The sequence below is a fragment of the Anguilla rostrata genome, chromosome 6, assembly GCF_018555375.3.
Source record: "Anguilla rostrata isolate EN2019 chromosome 6, ASM1855537v3, whole genome shotgun sequence".
In the NCBI taxonomy this organism is placed as follows: Eukaryota; Metazoa; Chordata; class Actinopteri; order Anguilliformes; family Anguillidae; genus Anguilla; species Anguilla rostrata.
Genome location: NC_057938.1, coordinates 30,957,300 through 30,972,076, shown reverse-complemented (window position 1 = coordinate 30,972,076; position 14,777 = coordinate 30,957,300). Strand labels below are relative to the sequence as shown.

General features: G+C 40.5%; 1 protein-coding gene across 3 annotated transcripts in view; it reads left to right on the top strand.

Annotated features, from left to right (window-relative positions):
- The window catches only part of ints9 (integrator complex subunit 9), an 88,729-nt gene that overhangs the window by 30,324 nt on the left and 43,628 nt on the right, over positions 1-14,777 (top strand). For all 3 annotated transcript variants that reach the window (XM_064341064.1, XM_064341066.1, XM_064341065.1), the window contains 2 exons: positions 6,255-6,341; positions 6,589-6,709. In XM_064341064.1, the coding sequence (XP_064197134.1) occupies positions 6,255-6,341; positions 6,589-6,709 (208 nt within the window). The remainder of the gene's footprint in view (positions 1-6,254; positions 6,342-6,588; positions 6,710-14,777) is intronic.

The window sequence follows — 14,777 nt, the reverse complement described above, 5'->3', positions numbered from 1 at the left end:
AGCAACCAAATTTGGCAGGTGGGTTCCTATGGCCCCCCACTACTCGGGCACTAAAAATCACGTATGTCGGCCAGATGGTGGCGCTATAACAAAGGGTTACGCGTAAAAGGCCATAACTCCCACACCATAAATTGGATCAGCACAAAACTTCATCAACCTATGCATCTCAACGTGCTGTACAACTTTGCCATTGGCACCACCTATGTCCGCCATATTGTTTGCCCGCCATTTAGACTTTTTGGTTGGGGCGTGGAAGTTTTTTCCGCTAAAATGTCTGAGGCTCAGCAACCATAAGTTGTAGACCAACCAAATTTGGTAGGTGGGTTCCTAGGGCCCCCAACTACTCAGGCGCGAAAAATCACCTATGTCGACCAGATGGTGGCGCTATAACAAAGGATCGTACTTTTAAAGGCCATAACTGCCACACCGTAAGTCCGATCAACACAAAACTTCATCGACCGATGCATCGGAATGTGCTCTACAACTTTGCTTTTGGGACCACCTATGTGCGCCATATGGTTTGCCCGCCATTTGGCCGTTTTTATTAGGTGGGGTGCGGAAGAGCTGTGGCTCCAAATCTAAACGGTTACGACATCTAGTAAACTTCTTTACGGCAAGCGACATCCATGGCGACGCAAGTAATCCGACACCGTAGGGTCTAGTTTTTATCAGTGAGGGGACGGTCTGACAGTGCCACCTAGAGTGCATGCTAGGATAGGCTACCCAAAGTTTGTTAGTAAAAGCTTTCTGAGAGGATGAATAATTACTTTTCTTTGGCATGGATCCATTTGAAGACAGTATCGGGTGAGTTCGTTAAGTCTTTAAATCTGTCATTATGGTGAGAAAAAGCTAAACCATTTTATTGGTAGTTTTTTAGTTTCTGTGCAAACGCGCGAAAACACGCTGGTATAAAACAATGACGGTAATACATATATAGTCCGCTTCGTTCCGTTGCTACCATAACATAACAGACTATCTTGTGTCTACAGCTGCAGTTTCTCGTTGCAATTTCTAACATTGAATATTCACAAAAGACGAAATTTATGCTGTACTCTGCCAATGTCTAAATAAATAATACGCTACGGTAAAGCTTTGAGAGGATGAATCATTACTTTTCTTTGACATGGATCCATTTGAAGACAATAACGGGTGAGTTCATTTACTCTTTAAATCCGTCATTATGCTGAGAGAAATCGTATTCTCAATTTAATCTCTAAATTGACTGTAAGGTTAGGGTTGTAACTAGTTAGCTGTTTCGTAGGTGACTTACTTAATGCTCTCGTCTTAACTATTGCTTGCATTTTTGCATAGACTGCGTTGTTGCTGTTCTTGTTTGTGTTAGTGTTAATCAGTTTAACCTACCGGGTCCAAGTTGGACTATGCGGTTGTTCCCTGCACTTGGAATGGTAGGCTACTGCCCTCTAGGGTTTTCGACACAGTTGTTCCTGGTTATGGTTATACATTTTGTTGTACGTCGCTCTGGATAAGAGTGTCTGCCAAATGCCTGTAATGTAATGTAATGCAATATTCCGTAGCAACAAGATAAACCTGACATTAGCCCTAATATATGCCAATACAGCAGTGAAAACTCTGCTCACTGAATAACAAAATAAATGAGACAATTAAAAAAAAAAATTATACCATGTCATTCTACAGTCAATATCTGGGACTAAACATTTAATAAATATACAATCTTACCATCGGTTTTACGCGTAGAGATGTCCCTTTTGCGAATGAGTGGTCATATATTGTCTTGGACAATCCGTTTGTGAAATATACGCGCATTTTTGAATCACTGGGTAGGCTACTTTCAATAATAGCTGTGCGTAATACCACACCTGTTGCTTACGGCGTTGTCGCCCTTTTTAGTGCACTTTGGCTTGATTGACAGTTCATTCATTCCGTAGGTGAGAGTATAAGTTTTCTAACGATGTATAACATGTCTGATTTTGCATTTGGAATAGCGTTTTATAGGTCAGCGTAACCGAAAATGTTCTTATATGCCAGTGTCTAAATAAATAATACGGTAGGCTATTCTGCGAGCACTACGCAGGTCGCGAGTTGATATTTCGTCTTTCGTTTCGTTTTTTCTCAATGTCGTCTTCATTATTTGAAATGCGTATTTATGTGTTATTATTCTATCTGTCTCTGTGGCGCTCTGAAATGTGCATTCTCTGCTAAGCTGAGCTATGGATTGGAATATGTGTCTGACGTACTGTTGCACCGTATACCGAAACTTCAGCACTTTCTCGGTACTTAAAAAAAAAAAAAAAAAAGAAAAACTGTTCTGTATTAAAATTTTCCGACGTTCGGTAGTTTTGCGTCAAATGTAAAAGCCAGGGAAATGTCTCCCGCATTACTGATTTAGAGGATGAAAAGTGTAGTTTGTCAGAATCTTCGCTAGATGGCAGTAGCAACTAAGGTTGCCAAGTGAGGTGACCTGCGCTTGTGCATTCACTTCCCTGATACAGCGCAAGCTTCCACTCAGTTGACTTCAGTAGCAATAGGTGTTCTAATTTGTAAATATTTTATTATAGGAAGATGCTGTATTGTTATTAGAATATGCTGTTTTTAGATCTATTTAAAAGTGAAAGACCTGTTTAAAGATTATTTAGTTTACAATAGTTACATTTTTGAAATTTATTTAACATATTTTTCTATTGTTCAGTGTTGTAACACTATAGGCCTATGCATATTAATATGTTGAAGAGGCTTCAACTTAAAGGTTGTTAATGAACCAGGTTGTTAATAAACCATGAATTCGAAAATGAGGTCAACCCTTGTGGACATTACGTTTCTGATCTATTAAGGTAATTTCAGTATCGTTAGGTACCGAGTATCGAATTAGCATCGTTTAAGTTTCAAGTATCATTTCAGTATTGAGTATCGTAATACTAAACCTGGTATCAGTATCAAAGTCAAAATTTTGGTATCTTGACAACACTAGTGACACGCCTTTTTTAGTTGCGGCGCAGAAACACTGCAGCTGTGCATACACGCCGGACCATCTAAGTGTTACGACATAGTAAAGGCCAGGACACATCCATGGCGACGTAACCAAGTCATCCGACAGCCTCTCTTAGCTCAAAATTGGCCATAAGTCATCAATATTTCATACGATCATCGTGATATTCGGTAGATATGTTGGGTGAAGGCATATGATCATGAGGACAAAGCCATTTAAAAATCGCTCCATAGGGGACGCGATGGTGCCAATGCTTGGACCCCTCCCAACGCCGCTTGCGGCTTTAATTATTGATTTACTTCTGTTGTTCTCAGTGCTGTTATTGTTATATATTGTTACATCTATCATTATTTTAATATTATTATTATTTTACATATTATATATGTATGCTTTTGCAATAATTACATCTGTATTTCATGCCAATAAAGCAACTTAAATTGAAAAATTGAAATTGAGAGCAGCAGACCTACTAAAAAGTCCATGCCCCCCAGAAGTTCCTCACAAAATATCAGGAGCAATGGCCGTGCCTCCGCCCCTCAAAACGTCCGCACCATGCATTTTGCACATTGTGCAAATATGATTTTGACATTAGCCACCAAAGAGCTTCAGGTAATAATTTAGCTAAACCTCTAGTTACAAAAGCCTACATTCCTAGATAATTTTTCAATTGAATACTTTTTTTTATTTATTAGGCCTATATGATGTGTGCCTATATAAGCTGATTCAATTATTAAATAAAAATGGAAATCATGAACAGAAACTTGGTTTTATTCATAATTGACTGTTTTACATCGCAACATAAGTTTCTGTAAATACTTAAATGAAAACATGTTACAATATACAAAATAAATTATTTCCATTTTTATTAAATAATAATTCACTTATGGTTATCAGTTTGTATAAGCACACATATCATATAATGAAATATTAATCATGAAAAAATTGTTTTAAGCAGGTGTACTCTTGCAAGTACTTTTGACTTGCAAGTATATCATAATATAGCTCAGTGCAGTGCAAGTGATACTTTAGAATCAGGTCAAATTCTACAATTTCAACAGTTGACTTCAACAGTCAAAACTAGAATTATGAAGAAAGGCTTGTGTGTGCGTGCAAAGCGAAGTGGTGCGAAAGCATGTCAACTAAGCGTTACACTGACTGTTGTGGTACTCAAAATATTTTCGTAAGGTTGGCAGGTCTGTAACAGATACAGGCTCGTTTGGGAGTTTACAAAGGGATATGGTGTTTTATGTCCTCAGAGAGAGAAAAACGGAAAACGAGAGGAGAACAGAAAAAAGAAAGGAATTCTTTTTTTTTAAGTTGTCCTACAGCCCTTAAATAAAACCTGAGAATCTGTATTTTAACAATGTGTTTTTTGATTGTTTGATTTAAAATCTAAAATTGGTGGAGTATTGAGCCAAATCAAGTAAAAGGTTTTTTTTTTTCCCCAAACATTATTTAACTCACTGTATAGTAATGAATTAAAGGACCTGGAGGCAGAAGGTATCACTTGCCATTCTGTGCAGTAAATTGTTTTGTACTTGATCCAATCTATACAAGACACACTGTCATTAGATCTTATCCCGATTAGTTGTTTTGAGTGGTATCAAAACACAGCTCAATGTGGTATCAAATCTCCTTTTTCCTCACACTGGTCCTTGTATAACAGAGAGAAATGTTGTGATTTCAAAGAACCTTTTGTTCCACTTCCAAAGATTTTCTGATCTTCATTTTGCTTTTTTACAATACAAACAATATTGTGTGCCATTTTAACCACACTATCTACAGTAAGGCATAGCCAGACACCCAAACCTTGCCAGTACCATGTTATGTTCAGTGTGGGCTCCATTATTAGTAACCATTCTATGGCTTAATTTGAGGACTAATTTCACTTCGTATTAAACTCAAAGTATGCCATTAAATATGGGACACTTTGTCCCATGGGTTTGTGTTGGATTTCTATAATTTGGCTTGATTGACAGTTCATTCATTCCGTAGGTGAGAGTATAAGTTTTCTAACGATGTATAACATGTCTGATTTTGCATTTGGAATAGCGTTTTATAGGTCAGCGTAACCGAAAATGTTCTTATATGCCAGTGTCTAAATAAATAATACGGTAGGCTATTCTGCGAGCACTACGCAGGTCGCGAGTTGATATTTCGTCTTTCGTTTCGTTTTTTCTCAATGTCGTCTTCATTATTTGAAATGCGTATTTATGTGTTATTATTCTATCTGTCTCTGTGGCGCTCTGAAATGTGCATTCTCTGCTAAGCTGAGCTATGGATTGGAATATGTGTCTGACGTACTGTTGCACCGTATACCGAAACTTCAGCACTTTCTCGGTACTTAAAAAAAAAAAAAAAAAGAAAAACTGTTCTGTATTAAAATTTTCCGACGTTCGGTAGTTTTGCGTCAAATGTAAAAGCCAGGGAAATGTCTCCCGCATTACTGATTTAGAGGATGAAAAGTGTAGTTTGTCAGAATCTTCGCTAGATGGCAGTAGCAACTAAGGTTGCCAAGTGAGGTGACCTGCGCTTGTGCATTCACTTCCCTGATTTCCCTCAGGAAAATTTTACAATTAATTGAGATTTGGCTCGCAAAACGCAAAGGCAATGGCTAGCCTTGGAGCAAAGGCTACTTATTTACCTTGTGCGTTGTCAGCCCAATAAATCAATTTTTTTCAGCACTTAAAGGGTAACACCAGTAATTTCCTTTTTTTCTGTATTGTCAACATATTTTATAAAAAGACCAAAACCGATAATGTTTCTGTCCAACTCTCAATGAATTTAGTCGTCACTGATATACTTGGAGTCATAGAACTCCATTGTTGTGCAAAAAGGTATTAAAACAAGTCAAAGAGACATACTTTGGCCAGCATAATCATAACTGAATGCTAAATGGGGTAGGACAAACATTTTTTGGTTTTGATATTTTCATTCCTTTTGTTATCCTTGAAGTGATTTCCCAACTTTTATGTTGTTAATTTGATCTCCTTGATGGCTTTATTCCACTTTATTCCATTTCTTTGATCTTGTATTTTCTCTAAATATTAATATGTGTTTGCTGCAGAGTATATGTTGTTAATATTTGTAAAAAAAAAGAAAAGAAAAAACAATAATAAAATAACAAGGAAAAACAGGATAACTCAAGGCGGCTACTCCTACAGCTTTTATTGTGATTTCAGGTTTCTGTCCAGGAAATTCAGGGGAGCATTACACAATTATGTCTGCATTTGCAGTATAGTTAAGTGTGTGAACCCTAGATTAACCTTCCAATGCCCTACACCCTTAGGCTGTTGATGGAGGAGTTGGTGAACTTCATGGAAAGGGTTCCTAAGGCACAAACTACCACCTGCTGGAAGAATAAGGATATTCAAAGGTACTGTACACGCTCAAGTAAAATTAAATACTGTAATGGATTGCGCTATAGTTGGTTGTCATATTGCAATTTAAAGGCAACCAGAAATTTTGCAGTGCAGTTCTAAAAAGATTGTGTCTAGTTTGTATCATTTATTTATATTCAGTTTGAAGATGCATGTGTGTAATTATACATTTTTTGTTTGTTCTAATGCAATACAAGTATGTGTGTGCTAACGTGATGCAGGTGTGTATACACATTCATCCAGGCTTCTCCCAGGCCCCTTGAAGGAGGTTGTGGATGTGTGGACTTGGAAGAAGTGCTACAGCTTGCAGGAGGTCAACTCTGCTCTCAGCAAGGTCCAGCTAGTGGGCTATTCTCAGAAAGTGGTGAGTTTCCCTCCAGCATGTCCAGCAGCATCACCATCACACCCTCACACTGACCCTGCTATGTGCACAAACCCCCTTGACTATTGTAAGAATAGAAATCTTACCGAAAATAACTTTCCATTACTAAAAAGTGACAAGAAGGCTACTATTAGCAACTTAACACATTATAGAGAAGTTTGTAAGCAAAGATGGTTATGATGGTGGTCAGGATGAGGAGATTTCAGACAACTGATAACTTGGACTGTAGGCAATAGGCAACTTCAAGCTGTTGACCAAGACTCAGACTAACATAAAAAGATGTGTGCAGCAATATATAGTCTGACATCTGTCTAATAACGCTGCTCCGTGACGGCTCCGGCGTCCTCACAACAGGCATCTTTTAGACTGGTTGCAAAGCGATGGTGTGCGTCGTCTCTCAGGCGCATCCTCAGATCCACTTCTCTTCGATGGGGCTGTGACATCACTATCTCCGTCTGTACGGGAGACAAAAACAAGAACAAAGCACAAAAAATACTAAAATGTAACAATAACAAAACAGTACAGCATTGATCCTGCTTGCACTATCTTACTAAGCATACCACACCAGATTAACATTTGCAGCTGAAACAGCAACTAGTTCCCCATGACATTGGCTTTTCCAAAACTGTATTATGAAGAAGCTGAGGTTTATATAATGCTGATTCAGTCGGATGTTTTGCAACTGAGTCTCTTTATCACAACCTGCTGACTCCCTGTCAGCACAGTAAACAGTTTTTTTTCCTTTGGGAGTCTGATAAGCTGCACACTTCTGTAAACTGCCCTACACTGTAATAAGGTAATTCTATCTCTGAATAAATTGGGCCAGTTTCAAGATTAAACTTTTTAAGTGAATGTACAATTTAATCACGCCCTTCGAACTAATATGTCAGTAAAGTTTGCTTTCGAGAATGGAGGTTTCTGCCAATGAAAATGTGTTTTCATCAAAGTATTGATGTCCTCATTGTGATATTTTGGTTAAACTTTTAAACTATCTGCATACACAATACACAATAAATGCTCTGCTTTGGTCTCACTTTATCAAGCATACTTCATTCTGTTTAATACCAAGGGATATACCACTATTTGTATTTGTATCTGTATTTGTTCATCCAGCAAAATAATGAGTATTTCTGATAAAAAATGAAAGTGGGCATGGTGTAAACTGTAAGTGGGTGGGGTTTAACACAGAAGTTGTTTAAAATGCCAAAAATTCCTGATTTTTAATCACTGACACAGTTATTGTTGGGATATTAAAGCATTAAAGTCATGATTTTGCAATGACATCTATAATAAGCCAGTTTAACAAAAGGCAATTTGCTTTTTAAAGCTGTATTTAACAAACAATGACCTATAGCCATAACAGGCTTTTGTGACACTGAGGTAAACCAACAGTCACATCACGTTTCTAACAGGCAAAATGTTTTTATAAATAAAAACATTGTTACTCATCCTTACTCTGAACTGCATAGTATGAACTGCATAAACTCTACTCTAAGCCCTACCTAGGGAGACTGAAGTCAATTATAAACAGAAACAAATGCTTTTATAATAAAAAATGAGGATATTTCTCACTGTAATGTAAGCATTCGTTGGTAGTTTATGGTGACTTGTAACAAAACTTCTGTTAAAGCAGACACAGTCGACTACAAACTATTTCAGACTGGCCCCAATAATCAGCCAACAAAATCAACTCGCTTTTATTGAGTACAAGAAAACTGACAATTGACAGTCGATGCAAAAACCCATTAACTTTTGGATTACTATGCAAGACTACCAGACCACTCCATCTAGTTTGCATAAATACTTAATATGCTTTCTTCCCCCTTGCACTCTGCCGGTTGACTTGACCCACCGCAATATGCGATACAAGGAGGACAAAACTCCCAGCAGTGGAGTGGATAGGGCTTTACTCCCCTCGAAAATAGCCTGATTTAACCTGCTCCACCCTTCAGTGGTGTGAGTAAAGGGATCTTTATACATGAGAAATAGCTATTCAATTTCCACCTGCAGAGACTGGAGAGACCAGTGAAAAGCCCCTCCCTGAGCTCTGTGGAACGTGTCCCCTGCACCTTGTCAATCTTGGGCTGCTTACCTGTCAGCAAACCCCTTTAAATATCGCTCGTTGGACCGCAACTTGGACATCACCGTGCATGCAGGACGCCACCAACAGCACATGCAAAGGGGCTAGTGTAACACATTACCTGGAAACACACTGGAAGTAATCCTCTCTCCAACGCAACCGGACAAACACGTACTCCGTGTCTCTGCAACACCATACACAATATACAAACTAAACTCCACCAATCAAAGCTCAACGCTCTGAACCACACAGCCGAATAAAGAGAAAGAAAACCATTCAAGAAAACTTAAGATCCCCAACAGTCATCCGTTCCTGACATGCAGCGACGCGAGCGAGAAAAAGTGATTAAAAGGCATTTGTTTCAATCAGACTATCCTGACCTGCTGCGAGCGACAGCGAACTGAGCAGCGATTGTCGTTCACCCCTCAAATATTTGTTCGCTGTGTCTCTAGTTGTGTGAGTTTTCGCGACTGTGTCCAGCCCCAAACACTTTTTATTGGTTGAGATCCGCAAACCAACTGAGACTATTATGGCATGATTATTTGGCCCATAGTATATATGTCTATGATTTGGCCTGCTCCCTAAACAGTCTTACTAGTTAGCAATCATGCTATGAATGGGCTTGATCACTGTTTTATAGGCATTGTGCATAACATTGCTATATGTAGTCTTGCATAGTGGTTTTGAGACATCACAGCAGCTAACATGCTACAATGCTGTAGACATAGGATATTATTTGCATTACGTATGTAGTTGCTAGCTACCATTTATTTGAAATGAGAAGGATTAGCTACTCACTCATCATGGAGCGCAAATGGAAAATGTCCAAAAATAGCGTTGTTTGCCCGAGTTGTTTACGCACCTAGTTAATTTGGTTGGTTTGGGCTAGTGTTGCTATGACAGGCGACGCTACATATCAGGACAGTTTCCCGCGCGATTTCGTCTCCAGTTCGCTTGCTCGCTGGCTGTCAGGAACCGGTGTAATGCTGCTACCATTTGTAACAATTGTTTGGCTACAGTGGTACAACACTAGTATGAGACAACAAGAAACAATGTATTACAATGAAATTAAACACGTCACTCACAAACATAAGATAAGATATACTTTTATTGAACCCCGTGGGGTAATTTGTCCTCTGCATTTGACCCATCCTAGTTACTTAGGAGCAGTGGGCAGCCACAGTGCAGCGCTCGGGGACCAACTCCAGTTCTGAGGCCAGTGCCTTGGTCAAGGGCAACTTCAGGAGCGCACCTAACATTGCATGTCTTTGAGTGTGGTAGGAAACCGGAGTACCCGGAGTAAACCCATGCAAACACGGGGAGAACGTGCAAACTCCACGCGGAGAGGATCCGGTCAGACCCGGATTCGAACTCAGAACCTCCTTCTTGCGAGGCAACAGTGCTAACTACTATGCCACCGTGCCCGCCCGAACATCCGACATTACGAAACATGAGATACGAAGTACAATGCGAATGGAGGATGAATGACTGTTTGTATGTGCACCATGAGATCAGCTAACAGGTGTTGCATGGGAAAAAAAGAAAACCAACAACAGAAAGAAATATAGCTGCGAGCAGCAATGAAGGGGCCAAGCACGAATCGGGCGTCAGGCCGACAAGCAACCGGAAGATCCCCTGAAGACGACACCAGTCCATCGCAGGGAGAACGGCACAACCATTCTGCAAAGTTTTGTAAAAACAGACCAGTCGGTTATACGGGCCGCCGTAGACTTCCATGGCAGAAAGCAATTGAAGCATTTGTCAAAAAAGTTTAATTTGTGGATCACAGCTCTAGGACACAAAATGTCTAATTTGCAGAAGATCTAATGGGCGGGGCTTATGGGTCCTAATTGGACCTTGTTACCCTTGACGAGTTGCACATATGTGCAAAATTTCATGACTGTAGCTCAAATGGGGCCGGAGATACGCTTGTTCAAAATTACGTAAGAAAAACACCTTTTTGCTCATGACAGCGCCACCTCTTGGCAAATCGGCGTCATTTTTACTCACTGTCCATATAGAGTTCCCCAATATATGTGTGCCGAGTTTCGAAAACATCGGCTTAGCGGTTATGCCTAAACAGAAAATGAGCTCTCTAGCGCCACCACTTTGCTTGATCGGGCCGAAAATGGAGGATTAGCCTCCTCTCATGGCTGCTGATGTGCCTACCAAGTTTCGTGGTGATCGGAGAAACCGTTCAGAATTTACAGACATTCATGTTACAAGCCACGCCCTCCTCAATTTTCATTGGCTCATTGTGGCCATTTACATTGCTTTATCAAAATTCTGTGAATAACTTTTGGTCAGGACCATCTGTAGATCATATGGTCCGATTTTGGTGGTGATCGGATCAACGCCCTAGGACTAGTTCGCAAAAGTAGGTTTTTTAAATTATTCAAAATGGCGGAAAATCTGTTATATTGTATCAATGTAACTTCATTTGTAACTGTTTTGTATTTGATCATTAGTGATTATAGTGAGCTCAGAGCTCTTAATAGAGGCTACGCGCAAGCGCTGTCCACTATTTTTCATCTTAACCTCCTCCTTGCATGTGTGTTTTGACTATACTAAGTAGTGTCTCTGGCGCCTAAAACAATCGCTTGGCTTCTAGATTCCCCTGTAGAGAAGCCTGGTGCCATTTCCCTCTACCTCAACCGAATACTCCACGCGAGTTGCCTGTTCTCATTCAACACCTTTTTTCTCTCTCCCCACGCGTGCGTACACTCACATTCTTTCCTCATTTAACCTCATGGAGACTTTGCTATAACCATCAGCAGTAGACAATTGTTTTAGGTAGTTGATGTTATTATAATGATGTTACGTGATTCTGCTAACTGAATTGAATAAATATTGTTTAATTGTACCCAGTTGCCTGCTTCATGTTTCTTGGTTGTTGATTAAAGCTACAATATTCTATTACAAGAACCGCTGCCTTCAGGACTTAGATTGACAATATTAAAATATTTGATTAATGATCGAATTGGCAATATTTGTTTGATCCTGTCAAGTAACCATTAGTATTTGGACGTGCTCATTAAAATTCCAAATTATATGGTAATGACTGATTATTACTAAAATTCTATCTATGGCACCTACAACTGGTGCCCCGTGTGAGGATAGAGAAATTGGCTTCAATTGACAATTAAGGAATATTGATCTTGTAGCGCTGAATTAAATAATTAAAATGAAAGCTTTCTCTGAGTTGCTACCAGATGGCGCCATACTTACTATGCTGAGGCCTGCCTCAAGACAAATGCCATTTGTACTTGCAATAGGTTGTGCTATAACAGTGGTAGCAGCTAATTCTAATTTATGTGCATCATTGTCTGACTATTAACAATTCAAACATATTTAACCATACAAATACAGCTGTGTCCTGACCCCTGTAGTTAAGTTAGTATATTCATCCCATTTCATTTTGAATCCACAAGGTGGTGATGTTATTTTACATTTACTTTGGTTGTGGTAGTGATTGCCCTCTGACCTTTGGGGAGGCCATTTTGGCTCTTTGTCTACTCTAGGTAAGAAGCACATGGTTGAGCCGGAGATAATCTACTGGATTCTATGCTTGTACTCACTTATAGAAGCATTATTTAGAAGTAACGTGTACAATGTGCTTATGCTTGAATTCATGCTGATATTCTGTGTAAAATAGTAGAGTTAAAGCATATCCAGAAATTAATCCATGATAGCTTCCTAGCTAACGGCCCATGTGTATAGTCATTGTTAGTCATTGCTAACCAGCTCCAGTCAGTACCCTAACCCTGTGGTATTCTATAAACTGTCTATATATATGTGTGTCAATATCTCTGTTATAACAGGGGTGTGACAAACTTACACTATACATGCTGAGGTTAGTTGTAATTATTGATACTTTCCTGAATAATTCAGTTTTATTCCCATTTTCTTTAAAAAAAGAGAATTTTATTTTTAGTTTTACTCATTTCCGTTTGTGCTGTACTTAATGAAGTGGTGGTGAACAATAAATCCGCACATCCTTCATGTGCTGCAGTGTTTAGAAATACTTTATATATCTGTCTAGCTCAAGAGGGAGACTCTTTAGCAAGGGCAGAATAATCTGGTTCATCAATAACAAACCCACTGTAATATTGAGTAGTTATTAAGCATTATTACATTCGTGTAGTAATTTAATTAGTAATTACCAATTTCCAGTGTGCCGCTTTCATTAGTTAGTTCACCCCTGGCATTGCAGTTGCATCAGAATAGTGTTGCTATTTGGTGCTGTTGTATAACTATGTTGTATAAGTGATTGTGTTGGATAATTGTGCTTGGTCACGATCACTGGCTCTGCGTGACTAGTGTGCGCGTGACCCCTGCTGTGACACTGGTTTCTCGCACAGTTCTGCCTGGTATTTTGTACACGGCCCCATCGCTGTCTTTTCAAGCTTTGGGTTAGATATATCCTACCCGTTACAGGTTGTAGCTAGCTTGGCTATTTCTGGCCTGCTTTCTTCCCTGCTTCTTCCTGCTTCTCAATAGGTCTGAAAATGTGTCACAGTTCCTCCCAAGCTTCCCAGGTGGAGGCAGAACTCCCAGAATTAGAGCAGATTCCCATTCAGGACTTTGTGGCTTCTCCAACTTCCCCAGGAAGAGTAGGAACAATTTGAGCAACGCTCTTTGGAAGAGTGTGAAAGTGAAATCAATCACTTAGTGCAGTCCATCCAGGACTCTCTCATGCCCACCGTATGACCATCCAAGAGGTAGTAGGCAGGCTGTTCTTACTCCACCACCGACAGATGAGCATAGAGCAGGAAGACCTGAGTAGGGAATGGCTACAAGCGGAGGTAAGAGAAATACGCCGCAATCTCACTACGACTACTGAGACACTGGAAGAGTGTGTCTCCAGGCTCACAGACAGTGAGCGTCACCATAGTTGCATGAGAGACAGAGGCACAGATCTCCCTCGCCCTCACATCCTTGCCGAAAACAGCGAGGTACGGATCTCCCTCACTCTCACCTCCTCATTAGGAGAGGCAGAGGTACAGATATCCCTTACTCTCTCCTCCCCAAAGGGAGAAACAGAGGCACAGATCTCCCTCACTCTCACCGCCTCTGAAGGAGAGGCAGAGGCACAGATCTTCCTCACTCTCACCGCCTCTGAAGGAGAGGCAGAGGCACAGATCTTCCTCACTCTTGCCTCCTCGCTGAGCATGATCATGCACCCCCCCTCAGACAGGGAATCGGACTGCTCCTCACAGCGACACTCTTCTCGCCCTCGGTGGCGTGATGAATCTGACAGCCATTCTTCTCCATCTCAGGTAAAAGCTGTGATCTCTTACTGCCAGCCTCGCACGGACGACTCACTGTCGTCCCTAGGCGGCGCCGGTATGGATCACGGTCCCACACCTCTCAAAGAAGAAACTACTCTGGCTCCAGTCCCTCGGACTCGGACCACTCCCCCTCATATCGCTCGTCAAGAAGGTCTTACAAGTCTCCAGATGATCCACGCTGGAAACACCTTGATGCACTAGCTGAGGACATTGAACGTTTTGATCTCAAGAAGCTCGACCACAACGTGGAAGACTACCTGTAGGAAATTGAACATAGTCTGTCTGAGCTGCCAAGAGCAACTGAGAAAGTCAAACTCATTTGGAAGATGACCTCTCGCCCTGTTCGAGCATTCATAGAAGCACAGCCCTTTTCTCTCCGTGACAGCTATCTCCAGCTGTGTAATGCGCTCTCAGAAGAATACGCACCCTTTGCTGATGGGACATCAACCCCGATTTCTGCAATTCAGATCAAACATAGTTGATCTGAGCACCCTTGTGATTTTTATAACCGCTTGAGATATGCTTTCTTCCAAGGAAGAAATGGGCTTGGTCCTGAGGAGGACCGAGCCTTCAAGTCCTTGTTCCTCCACATTCTGCATCCATCCATTCCTGCTCACGTCACCCTGATGGCCTGTGGTAATGATCACTCAAGGCCCTCAATGCGCGGCATCAGGAAATG